Source organism: Schistocerca gregaria, unplaced genomic scaffold (genome assembly GCF_023897955.1).
Source record: "Schistocerca gregaria isolate iqSchGreg1 unplaced genomic scaffold, iqSchGreg1.2 ptg000449l, whole genome shotgun sequence".
Taxonomy (NCBI): domain Eukaryota; kingdom Metazoa; phylum Arthropoda; class Insecta; order Orthoptera; family Acrididae; genus Schistocerca; species Schistocerca gregaria.
In genome coordinates this window covers 228,280-249,115 of record NW_026061870.1, presented here as the reverse complement: position 1 = coordinate 249,115, position 20,836 = coordinate 228,280, and the positions used below count along the sequence as shown (strand labels likewise).

The window sequence follows — 20,836 nt, the reverse complement described above, 5'->3', positions numbered from 1 at the left end:
AAAAATAGGAATTGGAGCTACCCGAATAGCCGAGCGCATTAAGGCACGCGCCTCCGAGATACAGGTTGCCTCGCCGGCTACGAATCGTATCCGCCTCGCGGATTAACGACGGGCACCTGTGTACATTCCATAGTGGATGTGGTTTTTAGGCTGTTTCCCACATCCGCCTCAGATACACGATGCACAAATACTTCCTAAAATCGAAGTCACATCTGACCATGCGATTACACTAGACGCAGAGAGGTGTACACGGATACCTCCTCCGAAATGGAACGGACGGCGAGAGGGTGTGATGATGATGATGTCTGGTTTGTGGGGCGCTCAACTGCGCGGTCATCAGCGCCCGTACAAAGTCCCAATTTATTCGCGGTCCATTTTTTTTCGCAATCCAATCTAGCCACTGTCACGAATGATGATGATGATGATGAAGATGAAATGATGTGGACAACACAAACACCCAGTCCCTTCGCAGAGAAAATCCGCAACCCGTGAACCAGAAGGTTGAAGAGGGAGGGGGGGGGGGGGGGGAGTGTTGCAGGGAATAATTTTAAAGTGTCTTTTTGAGTGGCAACCCCATCGTAATAATAGCCATTTTATATTGCGGCGAGGCGGGTTGTCCTTTCTCTATTCATTAAGCACTTAGTCCAACTACCTGAATAGGTTTCAGGTTGTCTGCCTCTTCACTCTGCGCTGGTGGATACTGGTTTAGCCAACAAGAGCAGCGTTGACAAAAATTCGACTAAATACCTACCACGCAAAGGCTGCATTACTCCAGTCAATGGACGGTCGCTGTAAGTTAAACTATCGAGCCTTCGAGATTCTTGCACGAGTCGTTCGAGAAAAAAAAAATGTCAAAATTTTCCTTTTACTTGGTTTATTGTCATTACAACAAGGAAAACTGCTATCAAGTTTGATATCCCGACATCAATCATGCAATGTTACTGATTGTCTCTGTTACAAGTTCACACCCGAAAGCAGCCAGAAGGTCACTGATCCAGTAACACTTGCAAGTTAACACATTCAGTCTCCAGTGGGCTTCTTGTAAAGAAGTGCTCGCCATAATGTTTCGTTATCTGCACGAAACACGCCACCCGTAGTTTATGGACGACATTAAATGTTCACACGCGAATATCTCCTGAAATAAACCACTCACAAGGCTCAAACTTTCACAAAACAATCAATACTATAGTCGCTTTCCGTCCGCTACACGTAAACCAATCAGAAGCGCGAATTTCTTCATTTTGATACAAATTTGATCAGAGCGGTTTAACAAAGGTGTTTACCATTAGACGGCTTCTGAGAGATTGTCTCGACTTATAGATCTGAGGCACAAAGCCTTGTTCAAAAGCGCGGGAAACACTGAATTCCTATTGGCTAGTATTTTAAGCAGTCAATAAGATAATCTCAAGCACTTCTGTACTCGCCAATCAGATTACCACAAGTAATTTAAGCTAGAAATCTCATAATTCGAAACTAACTAAAATTTAATGACAATAAAATACGATTTCTTGCCAGACAATAAAATACAAATAAATTTAATAATCAACTCCCCTTCTGGCTTCCTTTTACCAAACCAAGCTCACTTAGACGTACGTCAAACATTTCGCCTATTGCTCACATGGCTCTTAGCACTATGGGACTCAACATCTGAGGTCATCAGTCCCCTAAACGTAGAATTACTTAAACTTAACCAACCTAAGGACATCACACACATCCATGCTCGAGGCAGGATTCGAACCTGAGACAGTAGCAGCAGCAGCACGGTTCCCGACTGAAGCGCCTAGAACCGCTCGATTACAACGGCCGGCTCCCTATTGCGCAACAACCGTATCGGACATATATTTATATAGTTTTAATAAAATCTCACATTGTCACTTTACGTGTGCCCTCCATTCACTCATTCTCTCAGTCTCTAAAAAATACACAAACAAAACATGATGGAATAATAATTTTCGAAAGTACTTTTAATTACGTCACAAATTTGTGGTATTGAAAATAAAGAAAATTCCAGAAAATTAGATTTTATGAACCTATGCTCTTGGTCGTAGTTTCAGTTGATACTATAGGAGAATACATTACTGTCCCTACTCGGTTTCACAATGCCATTACGATTATTATGTGTTTTAGGTAAAAATTTATACCTCCGAAAGTATTGAAGTTATCGATTTGGAATTTTAACGCTATGGTTGTGTTACAGATATAATTTTGTATACTAAGTATAAAACACGTCGATTAATATTTAATAGTACTTCTTCAAATCCATAGAGAGTAATGTTACTTAGCGTTAAACAAGTCCACGGCTTGCTGGGGCCAGTAGCCAGGGTCAGCTGTGCCAGCGTAAGAATCAAAATCTGTCCTTACGGCTCCACGACAAGCTACGCTTACAATGCAACACGACAACTCGTAATAATTTGCTGTGTTAGGACATGTATGGTTCGTTCTTCCCGAAACTGAAACAGAAGCGCACAAGTCCCGATACGGCGTCGGCTGCATAAAGGCATCGATGGTTTACCGACAGTTACTCTTCACTCACTCACTCACTCTCTCTCTCTCTCTCTCTCTCTCTCTCTCTCTGTCTCTCTCTCTCTCTCTCTCTCACACACACACACACACACACACACACACACACACACACACACACGCACGCACCATTCACGAATGGAACAAGGAAGCATGCTGAGTATAGATGTATAAACGTGTCCCACTTAGAATGCACTATTTATGTGTCATTTTCCTTCCAATCAGTTGTTAACACTCCCTATTGCTCAGTTTTCACCCAGAGACTTTGCAGTTACCGTCGATTGACGCATCTTCGTCACCAAAACTTGTTAAAAATACGAGGAAGGTTCTTGAGAGACACTCGTCACATGGCGTACACTATTCAGTCGCCGAAACGTGCCCAATTGATCGTCAATTGCACGAGTAACTGAAAATTTTGAAGAAAGCAGTCCAGTTACTGCTGACAGGACATCAAAGCGAAGTTCCGACAAATCTTCTGAACATGTTGGCTCAATAAACCTGAGTGTAACTCAGAGAGATAGGGCCTGCCTTCGTCTTCAATAAGATGAGCTTCGAGTGACGTCTCCTGGAAAGTCCTATAAAAATTAAACTAAACCTATACCAGACCAGTAAATGTGAAGTATAAAGAAAGAACAAAACTGAGTGTATTTCTGTCGATAAAAACCGTAGCTTATACGACGGATAATTACACACCTACAACTCGTTAATATATTTTTGTGTTAAAAATATTAATGAAATTATTATAGCATCAAAAAACAATTATACAATGGAAAGACATTCTTTGTGATGAAGGAAATCCTAACTCATTAGTGCCGAAAAGAGTCGGCACAAAGATCTAATGCTACTTTCGCGTCTGCTGCTGAAGAATTAAATTGCTTAGCCGGTCTGAGGCACTAAGTATTCGATGTATGTATTTTCTGTTACAATATATGGTAAAAAGTGAATTTCTCCTGTTCTTATTTAAAACCTTTCCCTCGCTGTGGAAATACTTACATGAAAATAATTATTTAAAGTGAATTTTGCAGAAGATTGCCCTTCCGGCTTTCTTTTGTCGTAATGGCGCACAGGAGGCCATTACGCAGAATTTAAATAAAATATTAAATATTTGACTTCACCCTCAAGTCAACATAACAAATACTTTGAATATTAATAATAATTTTCAAGCGTTAGTATCCGCAAAGTTCATTTTATCAGAATCTTTACAGAAATACATAGATAAATTTAACCACTGTAGGCAACAAGGCTTAGGCTTGCTTTACGATGTCTTTGAGTTTGCAATTAAATTTATGTCTCTCAAGTAAATGCTTAACCAAACTGAAGCCAGTGTGATATAAATGAAATTATTTATCATGGGCACAAATACTTACCCTACGTAGGTGGTAATATCGCCTCTCTCTTCGCACCAATTAACTTAATGGATAATAACAGTAATAGTTTCATGCTACTTCTGATTATCTTTGAGCTAACCGTTAGTTTGGATAATGTAATTAAACCACTGCAAGCAAAACTGTAACCATCTTTACTATTATTTTTGCCCGCGTACCACCTTCGTTGGCATACAGGGTGTCCAGAAAAGGACTCCCTGATTTCAAAATTAAATATCTCGAAAACAAAGATCGATAGAGGAATGCAGTAAACGGTATGTTTATTGTGAAAGCTGTAAGAAGTTTATACAGCAGTTTGAAATAATAGTTACAAAAGCTGCGTAATGCCTAGTATAAATAGTGATCCGAAGCCCAGAGCGATCAGTTCCACTACTGAAACGTGAAAGGAGGTTTTCGCACCGAAGGAAGAGATTAAAACCAGGTACCCCATTGAACAACGCGTTTATCTGGTGCTAGAGTACCACAGGTTAGAAGTGAGTCCTATGGCAACAAGTTGAAGTTTTCAAGCACGATTTAATGTTCCAAAAGGACCCGATGCGAAGACCATTCGTATGCTCTCCGCAAAATTTCAACGAACAGTCACCGAAACTGATGATCTAGTGGGGCATGTTGGCCGCAAGCAAACCGCAGTTACGCCTGAAAATATCGCCACAGTTTCTGGAATTATTCAGCGAAATCCAATGTCATTCGTCCGTAGAATTGCATCTGAGACTGGTTTGAAGCGTTCCAGCACGCACAAAATACTGAAAAAGGGCCTGCACATGTTTCCACTCGAAATTCAAACGCATCAGGCCACACCCGTACGAGCTGTGCAACAAAGGGTTGCCTTTGCTAATCAGATGCTCACAATGATTGATAGTGAAGGATTTGATGTTGGCTGCATCTGGTTTACAGATGAAGCACACTTCCACCTGATGGATACGCGAATAAGCAGAGCTGGCGATTTAGGGGTTCCGAAAAGCCATATTGGTGTGAAGCGAAACCCCTGTGTTCTCCTAAAGTTACTCTGTGGGCTGCAGTATGCAGCAGAGGCATTATTGGCCCTTTTTTCATTCGAGAAACGGTCACTGGTGCACGTTACGTTGCAATTTTGGAACAATTTGTCGCCACAGAATAAGCGTTAGAGGATCGATCAGGTACTGAATGGTATATGCAAGATGGAGCCCGACCGCATCGGACCGAACAAGTGTTTCGCTTTCTTGAGGAATACTTCGGGAATCGAGTCATTGCTTTGGAATATCCCAAATTTATTGGTGCAGGCATGGATTGGCCTCCATATTCGCGGATTTGATTCCCTTTGACTTTTTTTGTGGGGTACAGTGAAAGACATGATCTAACTGAAGCATCCAGTCACGCTGGACGAGCTTGAATCTCTGTGACATGTGAATCGATTTCGGTTGAGACACTACGAAATGCGATGACGAATTTCATTCTTCGTTTGCGCCACCTCTGTGAACATTTTGAAAACATTGTGATGTGATTGTTTGCAAAGATTGTTTTCATACGATTATTTCACTTATGTGTGCTGATATGAGCTGTATAGAGTACAGCGTCATCTGTTAGCAGCTTTTGTAACTATTATTTCAAACTGCTGTATAAACTTCTTACAGTTTTACAATAAACATACCGTTTACTGCATTCCCCTATCGATCTTTGTTTTCGAGATATTTAATTTTGAAATCATGGAGCCCTTTTCTGGACACCCTATATATTGTAAGCCGTAATTATGTACTTGCAGAATATATGCGGCGAAAACAACGTATTACATATACTTTACCTGTTTCCAAACAATCCCGACCAAGTCTTATATTAAAATCAAAACACTTTAATATCAAAGAAGAGAGAGAGAGAGAGAGAGAGAGAGAGAGACGATGTACTGGACATTCGAGCAGCACCTTAATCTAAGCAAATCTTAATCTCGCCCAACAATGTTGTCAAACGACCAATTTCAACGGCGTGAATTCGCCGGCTAGTTATTGGCAAACCAAAATATGGTTGACAATTTAGGGACGAATGTTATCTTTGGAGATAAATCGCATTTCTAGCCGGACAGCTACTTCAACAAGAACAATTGTGGTATTTGGGTTGACAATAATCCACTCATAACTCTTCAACAGGCGATGAGTGCAAATGAGAAATTGTTTGGTGAAGATTTTTGACGGTAGCGGGGACTGGACCATACCTTTTCCACAATGAAAGCAGTTAGTATTTTACTACATCAGCGTGAGTTTCGTTTGACCAAATTAGAAGGGTTGGACCTCGAAAACAAGTGGTTCCAGAGAATCGTCGTGACATACCATGCCATGGAGACCAGAAGTGGCTGCTAAGAGGCCTCGCATTATGACGCCGTTCTCTGTGCGATTATGTAAGGTCATGTGTTTACACGAGAACAATTTGTGAGCTAATGGACGAAAATTGAGCGTGTTCAATGGGAAAATCAGTCCAGAAACGTGTGAAAATATCATTAATAATTTTATGGCTTGGTTCTGAGCACTATGGGTCTCAACTGCTGTGGTCATTAGTCCCCTAGAACTACTTAAACCTAACTAACCTAAGGACATCACACACATCCATGCCCGAGGCAGGATTCGAACCTGCGACCGTAGCAGTCGCACGGTTCCGGACTGCGCGCCTCTAACCGCGAGACCACCGCGGCCGGCCAATAATTTTATGTAACGAACATTTTTCCGACATATTTTTCCATGCATAACCGAATCGTATATTGATACAGCCTAGAGCAAGTCAAGTTAAAGATTAACATTGCATCACGTTAAAAGAAGATTCACTGTCATCATGTACATAATTTTTTTCAGTTGTATCATGTGTCAGATATACGAGTATATGTGTCTAAGTGACAGATACTGTAGTTGAAAACAGTTATGTGTTTGACGCCAAGGAATCTTCCTTTCATCTTGCATAATATCAATTCGTCGTTGTAACCAGGTCTTGTCTCGTCTTTAGGCTTTACAACCAGTAAACACCTATTTGCTGTAAGGTTAATGCTGAAAATTGAGGCGGCGAAGCCTCCTACAGTGGGAAGATTAGTACTGGACGCGGGTAATTGAGAAAGTCCTCAGAAAAGGGAAATCACAAGGAACTAACACTGTAGTCTCAGAATAAGCAACTACACAAGCAGTACATAGGTGGTGCAAAAAGACTGCACAAAAAGTTCGAGTTTTGTGAGAAATATAGTACAAGGTGTTTCAGAAACAATATTCGCATTACAGAGTATTAATTTGTCGGAAGTATTGTTCGCTGCGCCCCGGTTCTGTTATTGGAGAAAGGAATAATGTTTATTGTCGGTAGATGCCGGTTTACTTCTGTTTGACTGATTATCGCTACGTGTTGCGAAATGGCTACTCCGGAGTAGAAATCATTTCGTATTCTCGAGTAGCGAAGTATAACTCCGGAATTATAGTCCAAGGACGTTTCAAATTCATGTACCAAACTCATCATCCGGATGATGGTATCGATAGTTTCTAGTAACAGGATATGTTCGAGGGTAAGTCAATTATTACCCGCAATTTAGTTTTTTTTTTTTTTTTTTTTTGTTTATTAGTACTGTCGTTTTACGCTGATGACGCATGCTTTGTTTCTTTGCTGTTATATCTTTGCAATTTTCAAGCTGCTATGTTAGTTTCGCTATCGCTGTCGTGCTGTTAATCATGGCCGCTCTGCTGTCTATTTGCACTAAAGAAGAGCAACGTTCAGTGACCCGCTTTTTCTGGCCGGAAGACGTATCAGGGGCCGAAGACTTTCGGTACAGTATGGGAACAGTGTTTTGCCACAACGGAATATCTACGGATCGATTAAAAAATTCCGAAATGGTCGCACAAGTGTTACGCACGGTGAAGGAGCCGGACGACCGGTTGCCGCCACAAATGAAGAAACCATTGAGTTCAAAAATGGTTCAATTGGCTCTGAGCGCTATGGGACTCAACTGCTGTGGTCATTAGTCCCCTAGAACTTAGAACTACTTAAACCTAACCAACCTAAGGACATCACACACATCCATGCCCGAGGCAGGATTCGAACCTGCGACCGTAGCAGTCGCACGGTTCCGGACTGCGCGCCTAGAATCGCGTGACCACCGCGGCCGGCAAACCATTGAGTGTTCACGTAAAATGCTTCTCTTAGGCAGACGATTAACTATTGACAAAGTGGCACATCGTCTGCAAATTAGTTACGGTTCTGCCTACGAAATCATCCACAACAGATTTGCGCTTCACAAAGTTTTTGCAAGATGGGTCCCAAAAAAAACTCACACAGTTGCATAAACATACGCGCTCGAACATCTCCAAAAAACATTTGGATCGCTGTGGTAATGAAGTGGACAACTTCTTTGACAGGATCATTACAGGTGACGCAACATGGATCCATCATTACAAGTTGGAGAGTAGAAGGCAGAGTATGGAATAGAAACATCCAAATTCGCTGTGCAAGAAAAAGTTCAAGACCCAACCGTCCGCAGGAAAACTGATGCTTACGGTTTTTTGGGACGCACAAGGTCCAGTACCGGAACATTATGGGGAAATGAACGCAACAATAGACAGTTTACGTTACAGTGAGATGCTTACTGCCACACTAAAGCCTGTAATTCGAAGCAGACGCCGAGAATTGCTGTCAAAAGGTGTTTGTATGGATGGATGGATGGATGGATGGATATGGTGGATATGGGCACTCAACAGTGTAGTCTTTAGCGCCCGAACGGAAACAACAACGGACGAGTGTCACTAAAATGCAGCAAGTGCTAAAATAGGACTAAAATTAAAGGTGAAAGGCTGCATAGGCAGTTTGCACGTCAACAGTTGCAAAGTGGAATTCAGCACATAAAGAGGATAACTGCAAGAGAACGTAGGTGAAAGGGTTAAAATGAAACACACAGCACACGTTTGGAACTGGCCTATTACAAGTATAAAAAGGAGTGGTAAGCCACTCGGCAACACACTAAAAATTCCAACCTAAAATTTTTGGCTGAAGCCCAGAAACATCACAGTACCTTAGAACTTTCTTGACACTCGCCTCGTCATCGGCTACAATCAAGGGCAGATCCCCACTAATATTAAGGTTAGTGGGGAGTTTGGTTGTTGTACGACAACGCCCGTCAGTTTACTACTGCCCACAGTGCTGAAACCCTCCAGAAACTCAAATTTGAAGTACTGAATCACTCACCACCCTCTTGTCCCTTATGACTATCACTTGTTTGGTCCACTCAAACAGGCATTTAGGGGCAGTCGATTTCCCCTGGACGAAGCAGTGAAAGAAGCGGTGCATTCCTGGCTCGCAGCTAAACCGAGAACCTACTTTTATGAGGGCATCTCGAAGCTTGTACGACGATGGACCAAGTGCGTTGAAATGCAAGGAGACTATGTCGAAAAATGATGTTCTTGTAAGTTTCCCATTTGATTACAATAAAATTTTGCAACTACTTTGCCGATAATAATTGACTTACCCTCGTATGTGAAGCAAACAGTCCCGGCCGCCCTCGTGTTACCGACTAAAATTCTAAACATTCATGGTGGTGTCTGTTTGTTCTATATCGTGTCTCCCTACCACTTCCGCGCAACGACGCTCTGAGCGTGTTTTTTAGGGAATTGACTAGTTTGAACCTGGGACCTGTTGCTGGTAAGGAGACGCCAGACCACACATGACATGTAGAATTCAGAAGAGTTCAGTGAGACTGGCGATGATATAACCAAATACTAAATGATCTCAGCGTCAGCTCCACTGCACTCCCTGTAAAAGAATCTTAATACCCACTAAATATAGTGGAAAGGGTTCAAGGCTTTCCTATTTTTAGTTAGCTGGTAAAATAACGTCGAAAAAGCAGTTAAGTTTACCATTGGAAATTTTATTCTACTCACAAAACATCGTTTATAAATTGCACTATTGATAAAAGGAAATGTTTTAATACAGGATGGTAAAAAACAACTGCGTTCAACAAAAATGTGAACGAATTTTCCCTGAATGGGTTTCCAAGTTCTACAATCGATCGAAGGATGACCTATGCCATATCACATCTATAATCTAGGTGTAAATTAAGTTTCACAAAAGAGAAAGACTATCAAAATGGTCTACAGTGACCCTCAATTATCTTTAATTACTTATTTAACTTGTCGTAATTTACAGTGGCTGATGTGGCTTCTCAATAACTATATAAAAGAAAAATCATCGCGTTTCAGATCTTTTCTTCAAGAGGCAAATGTGAACACCATGAGTTTTAATTAACGATCGACACTAGTATTACGCAAAAAGGGGGTGTAACAGACCAGACTTCTGCAGTTCTGAGTGAAGCCTTATGCGCTCAAAAATGCGGCATTGCGTGCGTTCATTACCTTGTCGGTGTTTAGGTAGCGTCAGGGCAGCGGCGGGCAGCACAGCTCCGCTCACTTCGCCATCTCGGAAGCAACTCTCTCCTATCTTCTCCTTACTACAATTTACCGAAGTTAGTTTTAAAAAAAACTATCTGGCTGTGTTTCCATTTGACCAATCAGGGTCACAATGTTAACCTTTAGCTCCGCCTACAAAAATTCTGTCTATCCAATGAGAAACGTTATACTTTTCGTGGTGGGGCAATGTTTTTAAAGTTTGCAACGTAACAGAGACGCTAAAAAGTCTCACGCTAAAACCTGCAGCTGGTGTGGTCCTTTTAGCGTTATCGTAAGATCTTTTCTGTTCTTCTGGAGGGCTCTATCTTTTAACATGGGCTGGGGGGTGGTCCTTGACGTACCTGAGACGCGAAAAAATCTCTCACTAAAACGTGCGGGTGGTGAGCTCTAGTGGTTAGCTGGCGACGTGGGTGTCCAGTCCGTCCCTTATCGTAGGGCCTTCTAGCTTAACACGGTTCTGCTCTCGGCTTCTGTTCTCGTTTCTCCCTTCAGAAATGCGTCGGTCTCTCGTGGGAAGGTACGACATGCATTTAGGTATTCTTGTGTTAGTCTGTGGTATTCCATTTGCACACTCGTTACTCGTATTACTTTGGTTAATTTAATGTCACGATTTATTCGGAGCTATGTGACATACTACTAGATTTGCTTATTATGTCAGGGTTTTCATGGAAGGTGTTGGATTTGCCTGACACCTTACAAAATGTCAAACTAATTCGAACCGCTTTTCGAAGCTAAACAACTGCCTTCAACAAAAATTCGGCGTGTTTTGAGACGTCCGTTGCTTATTAAGCCATGTAAGTTGCATCTGTTACAGGCTCTATGTCATGACGAAAAACACAAATGTGTGACATTTTCTGGCGAGCTTCAGAATACCATTGACAATGATAACACTTTCGCACAACGTATCCTTTTCAGTGATAAAAGTACTTTCCACCTTAGTGAGAAAGTAAACAAATATAATGTTCGAATTTGGGGCGTACAGAACACACATGCACACACTGAAAATGTACGAGATTCGCCCAACCCGCAGTATCTTGCTATGTTACAAAACTGGTTGTTTGTGATGCTGAACAAGAACTTTTTCAAAAATGTTCAAATGTGTGTGAATTCCTAAGGGATCAAACTGCTGAGGTCATCAGTCCCTAGCCGGCCGCTGTGGCCGAGCGGTTCTAGGCGCTTCAGTCCGGAACCACGCAGCTGCTACGGCTGCAGGTTCGAATACTTCCTCGGTCATGGATGTGTGTGATGTCTTTAGGTTACTTGGGTTTAAGTAGTTCTAAGTGTAGGGGACTGATGGCCTCAGGTGTTAAGTCCCATAGTGCTCAGAGCCATTTGAACCATTTTTTCAACGGTCCCTAGACTTACACATTACTTAAACGAACGTAAACTAAGAATGACATACACACCCATGCCCGAGCGAGGACTCCAACCTCCGGCGGAAAGGGCTCCTCAATCCGTGACATAGCGCCTCAAACAGCGTCGTCACACCGCCCGGCAGAACATCAACAGTACTGGGCACCCCCTCGCTGGAATCGTCAAGTGCGTGAACGGAACTTTACCGAGCTATTGGGTTCGTCGTCACACAGCCGGCAGCTGGCCACGACGGTCAGAGGATTTGGCGCTCTGTGACTTCTTCTTGTAAGGCTTCATTAAAGATTACGTTTATGCACGAGTCCTACCACAGAACTTTGAAGAGTTGAAAAAACCGGATCCGTACTGCGCTAACACCATTGGCCACGGACATGCTTACCCGAGTGTTCAAAATGGTTCAAATGGCTCTAAGCACTACGGGACTTAACATCTGAGGTCATCAATCCCCTAGACTTAGAACTACTTAAACCTGACTAACCTAAGGACGTTACACACATCCATGCCCGAGGCAGGATTCGAACCTGCGATCGTAGCAGCAGCGCAGTTCCGGACTGAAGCGCCTAGAACCGCTCGGCCACAGCGGCCGGCTACCCGCGTGTGAGAGGACTTGGAGAACAATGTGATATTGTCCGTTCCCTGGTGGAGGACATATTGAGCATCTGTAATCTAAACCTGAGAGATTCGTAAATATGTGTCCCAAGTTCTATAGTTGTATGCCTTACAGTTTAATATATACACACATTCGAAATAATTTTTTTTTAACTCTTGTTCTGTAAATGCCAAGTACGAAGGCACCTACGCGAAAATACAAAGTTCCACACCACTGGTCGGGAATAAAACGTCACAGGGAATAGTCAGCTAAAAAACGTGGTTTTATACGAAAGATCTCTCTCCTTCCCCTTCCCCTTCCCCTGATGGTGGAACCGCGAGATGGATTTACGAGAGCATCTTTCTGAAGTGTGCTCTTTGTGGTATCGGCGAAGAAGGTTGCGGTTGCCTTTTTTTTTCGATATAAAATATATTAACAGTTGTCCCCTATGTAGCGTTTGATGAGCGGAAAATTGAGTGTTGTTACTTCCTTTTGTAAACCTTTCGCCACCAGTTTTACAAAGGACTCGCGGCCGAGTTGCCACTATCGTTACGATAGGGCAAGATTGTGAGTTCGTGCACTCCAACGCTAAGACAATTTCTCCCAGCCACTATGGCACAGCTATGCCCCCAGGATAAGTTAACAGGACAGGAGAAGAAGTTTCTACAATACTCCAACAAATTAGTAACAAAGTCACACAAATGAATTAAAAAGGTTTACTTATCTTTGTGACTAGTTGAATAAGGAAGTCTGCAACACTACTTGTAAAATAAAAAATGTAAATGTCGTGTGACTAGGGCCTCCCGTCGCGCAGACCGTTCGCTGGGTGCGTGTCTTTCGATGTGACGCCACTTCGGCGACTTGCACGTCGATGGGGATGAAATGATAATGTATGTACGAAGAAAGGCTCACCGGCCACTTGACCATCTTCTTCTGCAACAGTGCCCGAACTCTTACGGGAATCGGCAACGCGCCGCGAGTAATGAGTATAATGGGCGAGGGCACTACGAATGTAGTGCGGGACAATACGTTGAGAATGTGGGTTTCGCGGGAGGCGTGCCAGAGATAAATCCCTGCAGTCACACTATCCTCTGTGTCCTCGGTGGCTCAGATGGACCGTACTCGCTTCGGCGGTACATATACTAAAATTGGAACGATACAGAGAAGATTAGCATGGCCCCTGCGCAAGGATGACACGCAAAATCGTGAAGCGTTCCACATTTCGCCGGCACGGTAGCTCAGCGTGTTCGGTCAGAAGGCTAGCTGCTCTCTGTAATAAAAACTGAGTTAATGGATCAACAACGAACTGAAACGAGTGTCGTTCGACGTCCACCCAGACCAGATACAAGGAAAGAAAAACGAACAAAATGAGATTAAAAAAAAATGGATAGAGCGTCTGCCATGTAATCAGGAGATCCCAGGTTCGAGTCCCGGTCGGGCCACACATTTTCATCTGTCCCCGTTGACATATGTCAACGTCTGTAAGCAGCTATGGGTTGTAATTTCATAGAAATGATAATGATTAGGACAACACAATACCCTGTCCCTGAGCGGAGAAAATCTCTGACCCAGCCGGAAATCTAACCCGGGCCCTTAGGATTGACATTCTGTTACGCGGACCACTTTTTTTATTTTTTATTCTCATTTTGTTCGCTTTTGTTCGTTGCATCTGGTCGGGGCGGACGTCGTAAGACATCCGTTTACGTTCGTTGTTGATCGATTAACTCAGTTTTTTTTTATTATTATTATTATTGCAGAGGGCAGCTAACCCTCTGGCCGAACACGCTGAGCTAGCGTGCTGGCTAATAATTACTGGATTGGATTGTTTTCGGGGAAGAGACCAAACAGGGGGTTATCGGTCTCTTTGGATTAGGGAAGGACGGGGAAGGAAGTCCTTTTAAAGGAACCACCCGGCATTTGCCTAGAGCGATTTAGGGAAATCACGGAACACCTAAATCAGGATGGCCAGACGCGGGATTGAATCGTCGTTCTCCCGGATTCGAGTCCAGTGTGCTAACCAGTGCACCACCTCGCTCGGTGAAACCACTCAGATACAGGGGGCGGACACTGCTTGTACTATACCACAAAAAAGGACCTCAGTAGCTAAGGGGAAATAACTGGAGGTAGACTTCACAATACATAGCAAATGCATTTTACAACTGTCTGTTCACCTCTAAGAGCTCACTAAACAACGTTCCTGTATAAGTCAGCCCTGGACGATGATCTATCACCAAGTGGGCGAGAGCTGCGTTTCTATCTTCCGAGCACGCTTCTTTCGGTTGTCGTCTGGTCACTGGCGGATTGTACTCGGCCGGTAATTGGCCGATGCGAAGTCGATATCTTCATCCTCTGCGCCGCCCGTGACGCTGGTCGAACTCGTGCAAGTGGCGAGTCTCTTTGGCACTGGCACCAACTCGCATCTTTGCGCCTGTGGTGATTTTGCCCTGGCTGTGTCTTTTTCGAACGACACAGCACTTCCCCTTTCCGGAGTGCGACCCCCAGTCTGAATGCCTTTGGTCAACGGTCCTGAGCGTACAATACTGATGAGGTATGACTCCCCAGAGCGGTAGCTAGCACCCACGAACCAGCAGCACGCGTGTAAGACTATCTCTGAAACCTCAACATGACCGGCAGAGGTTCGTCCGCTGTCTTCAGCGGCTCTGGCCGGAGAGTTCCTGGGATGGAACTGTGCTTCTTCAGATGCATAGAAAGAGCGTTTTGGTTTCCACTGTTTGTCCACGAGAATCAGTTCGCATTTCCAATTTTGCCTCGCCGTTTCTCCCACATTAACACTGGCGACTGTTGTCGTTGACCATGACACCGTGACTTGAAGACAGTCTTTTTGACTTGTAGTTTATTTTAATTGGCATTAAATCGAACCACCACTGATGAAATCGATTTCAAAATCCGTGAGTTTCGTGAATATATTTATGTTACAGCTGTTTCTTGTCCAAGGTTGCAGGTCGACGGTCTCATATGTATGCTTGAGGTGAACTTTCAATTTATAAATGAAAAACAAAAAATTCTAATAATCTTGGTATATTATTCTGCACCTAAACAAAAACATGAGAGTTAATCAGTAACAAGAGTATCGTCAGAAGTGCCCCAGGCAAGCGTGAAAGGACTTATATATATAAAGATCTGGCGGACAGAATGTGCAGCAAAACGACAGCAAAACGAAGGAGCACGTGAGGATTATGGTAGGAATGGAGAATGGTCCACTGCGATATATTGTGAGAATTTTGGAAAATGTCTGGCTGATCTGTAAAGAAGACCGCATATAGGACACTGATGCGATCCATTATTGAGTACTGCTCGAGTGTTTGGAACCCACACCAGGACGTATTAAAGGAAGTCACAGAAGGCGGGCTGTAAAGTTCATTGACGATGGGTTTTAACAGCGCATAAGTGTTACGGATATGCTTTGGGAGCTCAAGTGGGAATCCCTGGATGATAGGGTTTCATCTTTCCCAGGAATACTACTGAGAAAATTTAGAAAACCAGCATTTGAAGCTGACAGTGAAACGATTCTTCTGTCACCAACATAAAATGTGCATAAGGAGCACAAAGGTAGGATAAGGCCCGATTGGAGGCATATACACAACTGGCCATTAAAATTGCTACACTACGAAGATGACGTGCTACAGACGCGAAGTTTAACTGACAGGAAGAAGATGCTGTGATATGTAAATGATTAGCTTCTCAGAGCATTCACACAAGGTTTCCGCCGGTGGCGACACCTACAACGTGCTGGCATGAGGAAAGTTTCCAACCGATTTCTTAAACATAAACAGCAGTTGACCGGCGTTGCCTGGTGAAACGCTGTTGTGGTGCCTTGTGTCAGGAGGAGAAATGCCTACCATCACGTTTCCGACTTTGATAAAGGCCGGATTGTAACCTATCGCGATTGCGGTTTATCGTGTCGCGACATTGCTTCTCGCGTTGGTCGAGATCCAATGACTGTTAGCAGAATATGGAATCGGTGGGTTCAGGAGGGTAATACGGAACGCCTTCCTGGATCCCAACGGCCTCGTATCACTAGCAGTCGAGATGACAGGCATCTTATCCGCATGGCCGTAACGGATCGTGCAGCCAGGTCTCGATCCCTGAGTCAACAGATGGAGACAGCTGCAAGACAACAACAATCTGAACGAACAGTTTGCAGCAGGATGGACTATCAGCTCGGAGACCACGGCTGCGTTACCCTTGACGTTGCATCACAGACAGGAGCGCCTGCGATGGTGTACTCAACGACGAATCTGGATGCACGAATGGCAAAACGTCATTTTTTTCGGATAAATCCAGGTTCTGTTTACAGCATCATGATGCTCGCATCAGTGTTTGGCGACATCGCGGTGAACGCACCTTGGAAGCTTGTATTCGTTATCGCCATACTGGCGTATCACCTGGCGTGATGGTAATGGGTGCCATTGGTTACACGCCTCGGTCACCTCTTGTTCGCATTGACGGCACTTTGAACAGTGGACGTTACATTTCAGATGCGTTACGACCCATCGCTCTACCCTTCATTCGATCCTTACGAAATCCTACATTTCAGCAGGATAATGCACGACCGCACGTTGCAAGTCCTGTACGGGCCTTTCTGGATACAGAAAATGTTCGGCTGCTGACCTGGCCAGCATATTCTCCAGGGTCCAACGGTGGCCGAGCAACTGGCTCGGCACAATACGCCAGTCACTACTCTTGATGAACTGCGGTATCGTGTTGATGCTGCAGGGGCAGCTGTACCTGTACACGCCACCCAAGCTCTATTTGACTCAATCCCCAGGCGCATCAAGGCCGTTATTACGGCCAGAGGTGGTTGTTCTCGGTTCTGATTTCTCAGGATCTATGCACCCAAATTGCGTGAAAATGTAATCCAATGTCAGTTCTAGTATAACATATTTGTCCAATGAATACTAGTTTATCATCTGCATTTGTTCTTGGTGTAGCAATTTTAATGGCCATTAGTGTAGATAGTCGTTTTTCTCTCGGGGAGGGAATGACTATTAGTGATACGTGGTACCCCCAGCCACGCACCGTGCGATGGCTCGCGGAATATGCGTGTAGATGCAGATGACGTAAGTACACTGAACGATTTATGGATCCAGCTGCCACAATTAGCCAGTGCTGTCAGCTTCACCCTACGTAAAAACAATGGAAGACTGTATTCGAAACATAAGCTCTTCAATTGCTTGCTACGGTGAGTGCAGGGAGTTCACTATACAACTCACCCATGCAAGTGCTACTCCCAAGAGGGAAACGTCCTCCAGCTGAGGTAATTTAAAGTTTTACCTAAAACGGTCGTGTCTGTCTGTTTGAACACGCTAATCTACTAAACTACTAGACGAATTTGCATGCAGTTTTCACAGGTAACTTGAGTATAGCCCGGGGTAAAGTATAGGTTTTATTTCATCAAAATTGAATCACTAAAAACTATCGTAATTTAAAGTTTTACGAGTCTGCTCAGATTAGTATTTCGCATGTTTACCTCACCAAAGAAACAATAGATGGCGCTGTTGGTTTTGTAGTGCACCAAAGAACCAATCGGGGTGCCGTTACTTTTCTTTTAATTCAGTGACAGATATATTTTCAGAAATTTAAGCTTCACAGTATTATCTTTACGATTGCAAACTGACATTGAATCGACTTGGTTAGGATATACTAAATTACTGGTTTCGCGTTGTGTATAAAAAAACTTATGAAATTGTTTTGCTTTTTTCTATTGTTTTTCTTTGTATTTGAAACTTCAGCTAGAAAAAACGAGTTTATTGACGAAGTTTTCATGATGTACATCATACAAAATACGTTTGATCAGAGGATTACAAAACCGTAATTGCATTTTGTCTAGGCGATGTATTATTAAACTTATTGATACAGTTTAAGTGGCGTGTTAGTTCATACATAATACACTAATACGTCGTCACTTAAATGAAAGTGGCCCCCAGAAGCAAGGTGTTTTGACCTCCTGTTTCAATTGAAATAAGACTTCACTAAAATTGGCAGAACGTAAGATGAGTGGCGCTCTTAAATCAGGGCTTGCAGGATTAGTTGGTGCAAGCCATTCCCCACAGAACCTATCCACCCACAGGAAATAATAATTGGTTCTGACTTCTGATGATACATGTTAGTAAAGATCGGGAAAATTTCTAGAAGACAAACCAGATACGGAAACTAACCACAAGAAGAAAGCTGATAAATTAAATACAAATAAAAGGATCGGTATGGAAGGGGCGGATATTTTTCAGCAATTTTGTGTAGTGACAGAATGTGTCTGCTATGTTACATCGATAGATTCTCAGAACCAATTTTTATTGTGCAGAATTTAGTTTATGGCTAACAAGTAGTTTTCATCTGAAGCAGTCGAGTTGGAACAGTTTGACAGCTTGCGATCAACCTCAGATTTATTAAAACCGTGACGAGTTGAATGGAATTATATTACAAACAAATCTAGTTGTCTGTAAAAAAAAAACATATTACAGTAGCTTTTAGGTGGTTCTGTAGCGCCCTTATTTAAGCTTACACTTTAAGACAAAAAGAAAACAAAAACGAAAAACGACACAACACGAATGCTTTACCCGACTGGGGCTGAAATATGTAGATGTGTTGTACAGGTACAGACAAACAAGTGATTACAATTTCAGAAAAATTGGATGATTTACTTAAGGGGTGATGTTGATGAAAACATTTACTATTTCAAAAATGCACCAAATTCACAGTTTTGGAGGTATGGCAATGAAATTTTGTACCAAGTTTACATAAGAATAACACATTTACATATAAAATTCTTTTATTATATAAACATTTTCGTATAAAATATGGAAATTCATTTTCAAAAAATAATGTATGTTCCTTTATCTCAAAGTATTCAAGAAATTACTACAAAAATTTCCTTGTTTCATCTCTTTGTATGTTGTAAGCTCGTCTCATGATGTTTTTGGAATAGGTCAAACAGGAGAATTTTCATAATTTTTTTATTGTAATCCACAAGTACAATTTTAAATTCATGCAAAATTCCAAGCACTTTGCCCCATATCTCATCTTGCAATCAGAATTGCCTTTGCCTTTCGCGGGCAAGTGCTCTTTCAGGAGTGCTAGGTCTGCAAGGTTCGCAGGAGAGCTTCTGTAAAGTTTGGAAGGTAGGAGACGGATACTGGCAGAAGTAAGGCTGTGGTTAGCGGCCGTGAGTCGTGCTTCGGTAGCTCAGATGCTAGAGCACTTGCCCGCGAAAGGCAAAGGTCCCGAGTTCGAGTCTCGGTCGGGCACACAGTTTTAATCTGCCAGGAAGTTTCATATCAGCGCACACTCCGCTGCAGAGTGCAAATCTCATTCTAGGCTTATGATATTTAAATTATTACCAATAACACAGTAATTAATAGAAGAATATGATTCACATGTACATATTTTAATTAGCGAGTATATAACAGTTATAATTACGCAATAATATTTCACTGTGATACAGACCTAAGCCTCAATGTTTTAAATGTTTTAAAAAAGTAAGTTGTTTAGACTTACCATGTCATTTTCAGATGAAAATTCATCACAGGGATAATAACTGCTGCCACTGGACGAAAAATCGCATTCAGAACTAGCCATTTCTGTATCTGAATCTTCTTTTTCGCTTATGCATGTAAGTAGCCTTTTCTTTGGAAGCTCCATTGTACTGTGGCTTTTGGTTGTTTCGCACCCGAAAGAGACTGCTTCCTCACACTATTATAACAATAAGTGTGAACTGCTCTGCCATCTAGTGAGGGAAAGTTAAAGTATTTACACAGTAGCTTCCTCTGTTGAATAGAGGTTCAACTAACACAAAAAACGTATTTGGGAAAAGTGTGACTTTAGGCTACATCATTCTCGCCCCTTCAGTTCATTCGTGGTGCGTTTCGCTTCTTTTCTTGTTTGTCTGGAGGTGTACTTACCTACTTCCAGGCTTAGGCTATTATGCTGTTCCGGCGTGTTTTCCTGCCATCTATTCATCGGGCAAGCAATGTCTGTACTTGTACGAGGATATTTTCTGCAATTTTGTTTATTCACTTACGTCTCGTTTCCATGCATCAGTGTTGGTACACCAATTGTCTTATAGATTGGATCTCTTCTCTCAACTTGCCCATCAATGTTCACCGAATTATTTCACACATATATTTAAATCGATGAAGCTTTTTCTTCTCTTCGTCATTAACGTTAGAAGATGAACCACAATCAAGATAAATGAAGCTTTAATTTTGTCCTATTGCTCGTCCTGTTACTATCTTGGCTCTAATTGGGTATTTTGCTTGCTATGATATAACTTTGTTTTTTTCCCTATATATCTGAAAATGATAACTTTTGCAAAGTATATGGCATGTATAATTATTTCTGAAGTTTATCTTGAACAAACTAGTGAGTTTAAAAGTAGAAGTGATTCTCCAGCAGGAGGTGGTTTTTACTCATTGGTCTGAAGATGATCACAGTAGTGATCGAAACCGGTCACCATGATAAATAAATTAATTGTGATCAAAACTGTTTTTGATAGTAAATAAAACAAAAATGTTTCAACTTTTCGACCCACTACTGTGTTTTATTGTAATTTGGTTTAGTGAGGA

General features: G+C 42.4%; 1 protein-coding gene and 1 non-coding gene across 2 annotated transcripts in view; both read left to right on the top strand.

Moving 5' to 3' along the window:
- Positions 1-267: 267 nt before the first annotated feature.
- The window catches only part of LOC126312748 (uncharacterized), a 142,076-nt gene continuing 121,507 nt past the window's right edge, over positions 268-20,836 (top strand). Inside the window, exon 1 of the mRNA XM_049992245.1 lies at positions 268-308. Coding sequence (XP_049848202.1) covers positions 268-308 — 41 coding nt within the window. The remainder of the gene's footprint in view (positions 309-20,836) is intronic.
- On the top strand, positions 13,373-13,479 carry LOC126312750 (U6 spliceosomal RNA). Its single transcript, XR_007554813.1, has one exon. It is a non-coding gene; the product is annotated as a U6 spliceosomal RNA (small nuclear RNA).